Source organism: Acromyrmex echinatior, chromosome 10, assembly GCF_024713525.1.
Source record: "Acromyrmex echinatior isolate Ae372 chromosome 10, ASM2471352v2, whole genome shotgun sequence".
NCBI classification, from domain to species: Eukaryota; Metazoa; Arthropoda; class Insecta; order Hymenoptera; family Formicidae; genus Acromyrmex; species Acromyrmex echinatior.
The window spans coordinates 2,685,171-2,695,956 of NC_141861.1; the positions used below are offsets into that span (position 1 = coordinate 2,685,171).

Below are 10,786 nucleotides of genomic sequence, written 5' to 3' on the forward strand. Positions count from 1 at the left end.
TCTTCTGATTCGATATCCATCATTTATGGACGCAGTCATGAGCATAACATACATGTAAATAAATTCGATAAGTTAATTCGATAAGCTAATTCGATAAGCTTCACCTATTTTCCTGCTTGCGATATGATTTATGATACAATTTGCAGATGTCAGTTTATTATGGACATTAAATCGTTGCGATATAAATTAGTGTTTTATTATAAATAATTCATTATATCTAATATTACATGTGACAGTATATTGAAAAAGTTGCATACACAAAACTCTCGATTTTCAACAAAAGAGAAAAATGCCATCAAGAACTCCTATTTCGAAATAATTTTCTTGAGCAGATATAGTAAATAAAATCTAGTTTCTAGAGTTTCTTGCGATTTTTCAATTTTTCAATTTCATTCTCAAACACAACTTTCCTGTAAAATGCTCGTGTATCGCGATTGAGAGAGTATTAGAAAGGATCCGAATTGACAAAGTCTATTTCCGTATTTCCGTTCGAAGGTCGCGGCACGTTGATCTCGTCAATGGTGTGGACGAACGAACGAAAGTTTCCCGATTAGGAAACACGTTCAAGGATCAATTTTAACTCAGGAAGCGACTATCTCCGTGACAATCGACTTTCATGTAAATCGTAGCCCGCAACCCTGATTGCTTCCGTTATTTCTGTTTCCGATTACAACCTTCTGTCGTCAATGAGATTATTTACAGATGACTGACAATAACAGAGAAATCTAATCTGCTCAGAAATAATTCTCAGAAAAGAGAATCAACAGTGAATCGATCAGTGAACACATTTTCGATGGAGTTTCTCTACGATTTTCATCAAAGTTACATGTGAAAGCGAGATGGCTAATTGAAATATTGAAATATATATTTTTCATTGATTATGTAATCTATATAATTAATAAGCCTTGGATGAGAAACCTTGGATGAGAATGTAATTCTTTCTTAATAAAAATATAATAAAAAATTATGAAACCACAAAAGAAAGCTATATGAAACTTTAAAAAAAAAATCGAAGGAGAAAGATTAATGACTTTATTTTTAATGCTTTTATTCTCTGATATTTTCTTCAAAGAAGCTACGCAGTATTGGCGAATTCTTCGTAATCTATATTTGCGAGTTCTCTCTGTGTTATCTATATAGATAGTATACTGTATGAGATTGCTTCTCGTTTTGATGAACTGTAATATTCACAAAACATTTAAGACATGGAGATAATCCGTAAACCGCTTCTTTGAATCTATCTTTCTTTCTCAGATCGCAAGTCATGAGGACGCTTATTATATTGACATTTGTCACTATTATTAATAGCTTTGCTCGATGACAGTGATCCATTCTATAGAAGACAGAGATTCATTTCAACGAAATCGCGTGGTATAAGTCGATCGTTATATATTTGCTATGATTACAAAATAAACACGTATGGTTGTTTTTCCAATGAGACAATCGCATTAATATAAGCGGCGCGAAGGCGATCAATTCGCGTATTGTTAAATTTACAGGGTCAAATTTAACCTAAGGTGAGTCGCCACAGCTCTTGTAACTAAAATGATAAAAATGATAATTAAATTTGATACTATATATCGTGTCAAATTGACTATATAGGTTAAATTAACATGACATAGTGTTAAATATAATCATTTAGTATAAAATATAATCGAGTAGGAGCAGTGGCGACTCACCTTAGATTAAATTTAATAACTATAGATTTAACAGTGTAAGGACATCTCGATGTGGGCCATAAGATATAATCGAGATGCAGTTTCTTATCGTATAATTTTCGCATATTATGATGGCGACGATCGACGCGACCTGCAATTTTGATTTCCTGATGTTAATATGTTATGCACATGAAATTACATAAGAGGCGTCCCTGCACCTTATTGTTATGGCTATAAATACGTATATATACCTGGCGCCAAACTTTACAGATCCATTATCAGTGTATATGTCGTACACGCCGCGATATTCGTGATTACCAAATGCATTTTCGAACATCTACCTTCACCTTGCTCTATCCTTACTTAAATTTATTACATCAGGCCTTTAAGATACAGTAAGTGTGAGATTGGAATGAGAATATGCATTGAAGATTGAAATTAAAGATTGAATGTAAAAATTTGATCTATGAGAACAAAGAAATTTTAGCTCCATTTGTTTTGACGATCGAAATATGTATGCAACAAATCATTAATATGAGAATGTAAAGTATGTAATTAATTACGGTGTATTTTATTGATTGTGAGAAAGTTTAAATACTGAAGATGACCAGATATATATATATATATATAAAAACATTCTATTTATATTTATTTTCGAATTAAAAAAAAATTAGGAAAAATCATTTAGCACTAAGCTTATATGCTCCTTATTATAACTCTTATTGTTTATAATTAAAGCCTTTCTTGATTATATCCTTTTGATTGATCAAATTTCAATCTTTCAATCTTCAATCTCAATCTTCAATACACGTAGTCTCTGATATTGGCATAAAACGCGTATGGATGAAATAATCTTAGTATGGATGGATGTGTGTGAATTAAATTTATTTTTTATAAACCAAATCCCTTCTTGACAGTGTAAGCTGAAGTAATAAATTTTATTCTATTACGTCAGGCCGCATATTTTTTTTCTTGACGTCAAGGCAAATTTGGCGAGATGTGCCGTACAATATCAATTTAATCGATATTTATTAATTATGCGATCTAATTGCATTATTTATGATAAATTTGTGATAAATAAGATAATTTAATATGACAATTAATAATATGGCAATTTGTTTAAATCTAATATTATGATAATTCGCTGCAAAATTAATAACAGAGAAACAACATAAATTATAACAGAGAACAATTTCGCACATTATGAATTTAAATTTATCGTTTATTTAAATTTCATCATTTCGTAATCTTAAAAAAAGGGGCAGAAAAATTTCATTCCATATGTGTATATGTATATACAAATGTATATACACACATTGATTATAATAATTGACAATTGATTGCTATGCAAATTCCTGAAGAAAAAGAAGATTTGCAAAGGAGGCCGGAATCGGTTTGCACATATCGAAGAATAAAACGATTCAAACATCGCATGTATTACGTATCGTTACATAATTATGATATAATAACAGGGTGAGAAGAGCAACAGCAGAGTCATATAATAAGGCGCACACATCACACACACGTGCCCCTGAATGTATTTTTCCATGCAACGATTGCGGATCCTCGGGAGCAATTTGCCTAAGATGAGCTTTAATTACAAGAATAATTGCAATTATTTTAGTAAATTGTTTACGACTATCACATTTAATGATTATGTATGCACCACGCTGAAATTCATATATATGTAATAAGTTTATTATACTCCATTTTTAATTCACAAGAATACGCACACACAGGAGGTAACATAATAATCAATGATTCAGCTTACCATAATGCGATTAGCATTAGCACTTACAATCGAAGCTAATGAGTTGTATTATCCGAAAAAAATAAAGTATGATAATTGATTGAATGTACATATCATTAGACATAGATATGCACTTTTTGTTTTACAAATTTCGTAATAGTCACCAACAATAAATTTTCCAACTCCCAATTGCACGATTTCCAGGCAATTTCTTCGTAGGCGAAGAAATTATATAATTGAGCACTTATCAAATATTATATTTAATCGACTAATTTTACCATTACATGTATTTTGCATCCGTCAAGATGTTCAAGCTTTGTTAGATCGATGATCTTGCTTTCTCGCGTTAAATTAAACGCCAACTAATTTTTAAAAAACAACACTGTTGCAGAGTCATCCCGCAGACGCGATTTGTTGTACGAGATTTGCAATAAAGTGCCGTCGAACTGCAAACTTTCGCCGAGAGTCAGTCAAGCATTCAGCGAAGTCATTAAATTTAGAAGTCGATTTGTGGGATGAAAGACAAGGCGGAAACGTCGCGATAAAGTTAATGAAAGGGAATACGCGGTTACATCACGGACTCTCTCTATATATATAATTACAATAAGAATGATTTTTTTTTAATTGTGATTTTAATATAATTCGTATACAGGGTGTATCTTAAAAAGCATTCACTAATCATATAGCGCTATTCCTGATCAAAAACTGAGCCGAAAAGTCCTAAGCCATTTTGCAATTTTGTATTACTATCCTGTATTATTGTCTTTCGATAATAAAAAACGAAAAAACGACAGTTTTTCATGCAATATTCCCACTCCATTGCTTAAATTGCTCCTTATAAGTTTAATATGCGACGTAAAAGGTCGTAAAATTAAAAAAAAATTTCAACGGAGAATACCTGCCTTATCCTTCTTTTTAATTATTCTTTAATAAGTTTTTACATTTTAACTTTTATACATATACAGGATGTTTCAAAATCAGAGAGTAACTCCAAATATATGTAAGAAAATTTTTTAAAAATTAAATAAAAAAAGTTCTTTGTAAATTTTTATTTTAAGCAATAGTTTCTGAGATACGATATAAGAGTTTAAATATGGCGAATTACAGACTACGTTTAGATAATCATTTGCTGAAGAAATACCAAGTCGAGAAAAAGTTAAAATGACTTTTTTAAAATGACTATTTTGATGTCATGAAAGTCATCTAACTAGTGATTTTGATTACAAAATTTGACTGTTTATTGACATTAAGAATCAAAATAATGTCATTTTGATTTTTGTTGACTTTCATGTGTTCCTTGGATATGACGATTCTTGAACGCGTTTATCAGCGTTCACTAATGCGAACATGTGTTTATGGCTATCTAAACAGTCTATCTAAACAATAGGTTATATTTACACCTTTACTATCTTAAAAATTAGTGTTTAAATAAATATTTATCTATAACCATCTCTTGCAATAACATATTTTAAGTCACGAATTTTGAGATACTCCATATAGGTATAATACGTATATAGGTAAAAAAAAAAAAAAAAAATGATATGGAAGGTGACATTACATGAAAAATCGCAAGTGTAGTAATAGATTTTAAAATTAAAAACGAGTACATTAAATACGTTGTAATAATTATGACGCATTACATTAGTTATTTTATTTTTGCACATTCAGGGTTGGTAAAAAAATCATGTTGTAAACATGTTTAATATATTTAATCGTTGTTTTTAACATGTTTTAAATATGTTTTTTAAGCTGTTTGAAACATTGTGTACGAAGCATTGAAAACATGCTTATAAAAACACAATGCTTTGTTCTTTCAAAAAAAAACATTATCTTTTGTCATTATCAATCCTGTCATATATTTAATTGAAAGTATCCGTCAAACTGGAGAGTAGAAAAACGTGTGAATAACGTCGCAATATCGTGCTGATATATCGGAACTGAATGATAAATAGTTTCAAAGTAGTTTCGCGTGATTGTCGGATGTTATTATGACATAAATTATGAAGATTTAACGTACATACGTACATATATTCAAATATGAATAAATCGCGTACCAAAAGTGACAAATGCAAGTAAATTTGCATCAAGCCGATTGTCTGTTTGTGTACTCGCTGACTCGGAATTGAGCTGTGTTTGTACACGAGTGCATACATAAGTATACATTATGCAAGATACGTGAAGTGGCCTTGACAATGACCATTGCACGGTTACATTGGTGATCACGTGTCGTTAACGCACCGACAAGACAATCACGTTATCACTGAGGATCGTAAGAGATAGACGCACGGAAATATGACGTTTTTCGTAAAAGCAACAAATTTCCTGTCCGTCTTATCGTTTCTTGTTGACATTTCGTCGAGTTTGTGATAAATCGTAAGATAATCGAAAATGAACAAATATAGCCCATATTTAGCAACACACGGAAGCATTTTTAATTATTGCGGAATCGACTTACGCTAATGATGCTATTTTTTTTTTATTATCAAATGCGAATGTAATGTTCGCAAATTACATATTCCCGGAAAAAAATGTTATATATATATTTTTATAAAAAATTATATATAATTGTATAAAATTATATAAAATTGACATATACAATTATATGTACTAATTATTTATAAAAATATATGTAACATTTTTTCCCGAGTTTATTTGAAATTAATTGGTAGTTTGATTCCTGAAAATATTACGCCACTGTTTTTAATAAATTTTCACCGAATTTTTTCAGCTTTTTATAAGTATAATTGAAGTTTCAAGATTCAAGTAAACAATATTTTATTTGAAATTATTTGTGAAAGATATGATTTTATTATTTATTTCTCGAAGGTATCAGAAATTCGATATTTTCATGAAGAAAATATCTAATCCGCATCTAAGAATCATGTGTATCATCTTTAACATTATCGCAAAAAGATATATAATAATAAGATTCCAGTGAGAACATTGAAACAGAATATTTGCAATACGGTTTGCATCCCATTACTGGAGGGCCGCGTTACAAATAATCGTAATGACGCAACGTATTGTGCGCGACACGTGCGACCGTCGAGTGGAAATTGAAAGGGTTTTGCGAGGACGATGTAAAAATGTTTTACGGAAACAAGAGGAAGCGGAAATGTCCGCTATATTCGCGAGACAGCTCACATGACAGCGATTTATTCATTCTCTTAATATAGGGAGAGAAAGAGAAACAAAATCTGTGCTAAAAAAAAAGTCAGTAACCAAGGTTTTTAATTAATTGACGCAAAAATAAACAAATTGCTTAATTACTGAGTTGTTCGCGCAATCGCGATATTAAATTTACTGTCTATCGAGCTTGCCATAAAAGTTTTTCATTATAAGTAAAATATACGATATGAAATAAATGTATTGAAATCATAACAGTTTCAATTAATCAAATCGATTTCGCAGCAAGAACTGCAACGCAAAAAACAAATTAATCGATTATACGTGAGATGATCGATTTGTTTTAGCGTTGTAGTTCCTGCTGCAAAATCCGATCCGGATTCAAAAAGAAATTATTGATGATTGCGGTTAATCGCAAATTGCTACTTGAGAAATTATTATGTCATTATAGGAAATGATTTGCACCTCTGCTGATATTGTGCAGATGCTCTTCATGAGTAAAGAGAAACGTTACAATGATTATTTAATATTTTAATAATAGTGGGAACACGCAGGTGATAAATCATTTTTCAAACTATATCGCTACAACGATATAATTAAAAAAATTTGCTCATTTGCTATAACGTATAATTAAAAAAAACGTTATTTTTAGTTGTTTGCAGAAAAAGAACGAAAAAAATAAAAAAGGAACATATTTTAAAAGTATTTTTATCACTTAACAATTAAGTTATATCAAAATTGCATTTCAAAATTAATATTACACTATTGTAATGATTCTTTTAATGATTTAAAACACATTGAAATTTATTTTCTGGGAAACCTTGTTTTTTGAATTGTGTCGTTATGTAAAATTAATGATATTCTCACAAGATCTTTAATGTATAATGATTTTTTTGCAGAAAGTGAAAAGCGCACGTTATCCTTAAGTTATTCTTTAAAAAAAAAATAGAATTATATGAAATTATTCTGTATTATATGTATATATGTATATGTGTGTATATATATATATATATATATTATTTATATATATATATATATATATATATATATATATATATATTGCAAGGAAAACTTATTTCTTGGTGCATCATACTTTCACCCAGGAAGAATTTTAATCAAGACTTTATTAACTTTACACTTTAGTAACTGTACAATGCGACATACTTATCGACAGAGTTAACACTGCAAAGGATTTACTCTTCAGCATGAATTTAACAAGAGCATGTAATCTACGTATCTACACCTGATCAAATAATTTCCCCCAATTTTCACAGATCTCTCTTAAATCAAAATTAATTAACAAGCCAAATGATATCAATTTTAATTTTCACTATAATATTTGTCCAAATATTGTTTATAGTGATGAAAATACTTGGCGCCGTAGAACTCCTGGAAGTATGAATCTCTGTAATCGCGACGAGTGCTCATTGCGACATTCACCTGCTGTTCAAGAAGCCTAACTTTTCTGAGTTGGTTCTCGTGGTATATGTGATGCAGAAATTTCTCATATTCCTGTTGCGGCGACGGGAAGAAATAACGTTGAAGGAATCTTTTAATTGGATGCTGAAACAAATAAGAAATAAAGATCGTATTATATTTTTAATTAGTTTTTATAAACACAAAACATTTCGATAAAAATATTTTCTTCGGCCAATATACGCCAACATTAGCAAACACATATTTAATACATATGCATATGAATGTAGATCAATATTTAGCGAATGCAAGGCAAATGTGCAAAGTTGGCGTATATTGGCAAATCGTTTGAAAAATCATCTTTACTTGAAGATATTCCCATTCCTTTGGAACATAACCTTCAGGAATTTCCTCGAGTGTGGCAGGACCGACGAATACGTTAACTAAGGTGATCACGATCCCCATAGGAATAGCACCGAGTAAAAAGTAAAAGTGGAAATAATCTTTCGTTTTGTGCCACTGAAAGTTGCTCGGTCGTATGACAAACGTGCGCTCTTCTGACATGCATCTTGCTTGTCCTAGAAATACAAAAAAGATTTCTGAGATATGACAAGTGGATTAATAGCTTCCAATACATAAATATTATGTATTTATTTACTATAAAAATATTTAAAAACATGTTTTAAAAACATTGACTACTGATTAGGTCTTTGACAAGGATTCTTCTTTTTTAATCACAAGATATTTAGATAGATCAAAAATTTCATGTCGATAAAATTCTAAATAATATATAATAATATAGCTAATATAATTACACATTCATTTTTGACTGAATTTATAATATAATGAAGTATGTAAAATGTCAACACAAAGATCAGAAATAGATCAGAATCACTTATAAACATAGATCTGGCTCCATTAATGTAAGATAAAGTTGAATCTCGGTTTAACTTATTATTTATATTCTTCTAATCTATTTTTACCAATGTAATTTAAATCTCAGTTTAACTAACTCTTTTTCTTTTTGTATTATACCATCATCTGTAGTTCTTGCTAGAAAGCACACACACACACAATAAGTAATAACTAAACTAAGACTAATCTTATATTGCTGTGGAACAGGTCGTAATAAACAAATTTGCTATGAATTTTTTTTTAGTAACATATGAATATGTGTAAGATGTTGATACTGTCAGATGTTCTTGAAATGAGGAAAAAAATGATTATCGAAATTAGTGATGAACAATTAAGAATTTTCAATGTTTCGTAACTCATTTTTATTTTTATTCGGACACGTCTCGGTTTTTTCTGTTACACGAAATACAGAAGAATCGTACTCCATCCAAATGCATTGTGTGGTCATTGCGTAACAAAATACAGTCTGCTTTCGCAGAAGCACATTGGTGAAATAAAAGACACTCGTTCAATGACGCGAACAATCGCGAGCAACCGTGCATGAATAATCACCGTTCTTTATCAACGCTGTTCCGGAACCGCTGTTTTGCAGCAATTTTTGCCTTGCGGCACGCAAAATACTACTCCACACCGCCATTTTTCTCCGATAACACGGAATAGAACAAAGTGTGAACTCTGGTATGAACTCTGTAGGTAGATCGAAAATGTAGGCTCTTATTTACCAACTTGAACATAAAAGATCGCTATTTTATCATTGTAAACCGGTAAGATAGAGCTATAAGTACAATTTTTAAAACTATATTATGTAAAAACGAAAGAAAAAAAATTATCAAAGTGATAGAAAAATATATTTTTTTACATTTTTAAAAAATACGAAATTGTAATAATTTCTCTTCAATTAAATTTAGAGCTGTGTTATAATAAAATTAAAATGTTATAAATAATTTCACATAAGAAAATTTACATCATGACAAAATTAATATATATGTTAAAAGTGTTAAAAATGTTGGTAAAATATATCACTAAATTAATTGTCATTTTTTGCAATATTATTTTGGTTAAAATATTACACGTGAAAAAATGTATGTTTAATTAAATAATGCAAATTTAATTTAAAAAATTTTTTTAGAAATTTTAGAAGAATTTTTTTCAGCTTTAAACAATAAAACGTACTCACATGATTCTCGTCGATTGAGTTGGAAATCGTTTAGTTAGAATCCTCAACACGTACGTTTATAGCAACATGTTCCATAACAATAAATGGTGATACGTATACCACCAATTAAATCGGGTCAAGTGAGCAATTGAACTTGAGAAATGATTGTAAATTACCGAACACTTGGTAATTCATGTGACAGAATTCGAGAAAATTCTGGACCGTATCGTCGATCTTAATTTATTTAAACTTTTAGATTTTTGTTTTTATGCCAAGGGAAAAAAAGATTTAAAAAAGGCGTGAAACACAACAGCTTGGTGCGTAATAATTATATGTCACATGACATACGCGATAAAAATGCCTTTTAAAGTTTTGCGGAAGAAAAGAAAAAAAATTCGTCACGCTAGTCATTAATGTGAGTAACAAGCTGTTGATGTTATTTCACTCGCATGTTATAATGCAAAAGCCTTGATGTCAGCGATTATAATCAAAGCTGAAAAATTAACTTATTTTAAAATAAATTTTCGAAACGATGCGACGCAAGTCAAGTTGCGAGGCCGTATTGCGATGGTATCGTTTGCATCTAGCTTTTTATTGCAAATAAGAATAACGAAGTCGCGAGCAATTAGAAATTTTATACTTTTTTACGTAACATATCGTATCACAGGCGATCAAAGCTTAATCCTCCGCATTTAGTACATTGTATACAATAGATCCCGATATCACGGTATTCATTCTTTTCGAGAACAGCTGATTCACGGTCGA

At 30.2% G+C, this 10,786-nt stretch overlaps 2 protein-coding genes across 3 annotated transcripts in view; one reads left to right on the plus strand and one right to left on the minus strand.

Annotated features, from left to right (window-relative positions):
• LOC105152987 (uncharacterized) overlaps window positions 1–7,978 on the plus strand; it is a 29,651-nt gene extending 21,673 nt beyond the window's left edge. The window contains exon 18 of the transcript XR_015546340.1: window positions 3,800–7,978. The gene's annotated coding sequence lies outside the window, so the exon portion shown is untranslated. The remainder of the gene's footprint in view (window positions 1–3,799) is intronic.
• ND-SGDH (NADH dehydrogenase (ubiquinone) SGDH subunit) lies at window positions 7,639–9,572 on the minus strand. Of its 2 annotated transcripts, none has more exons than XM_011067572.2 (3): window positions 9,418–9,572; window positions 8,317–8,528; window positions 7,639–8,097 (listed from the first exon to the last, which is right to left on the minus strand). In XM_011067572.2, exons 1-3 carry the CDS (start codon window positions 9,500–9,502, stop codon window positions 7,855–7,857), a joined length of 540 nt encoding a protein of 179 aa, XP_011065874.1. In that variant the 5' UTR covers window positions 9,503–9,572; the 3' UTR covers window positions 7,639–7,854. The 2 variants fall into 2 exon arrangements, with proteins under 2 accessions (XP_011065874.1, XP_011065875.1); XM_011067573.2 differs by lacking the exon at window positions 9,418–9,572 and adding an exon at window positions 9,222–9,395.
• Window positions 9,573–10,786: the final 1,214 nt, after the last annotated feature.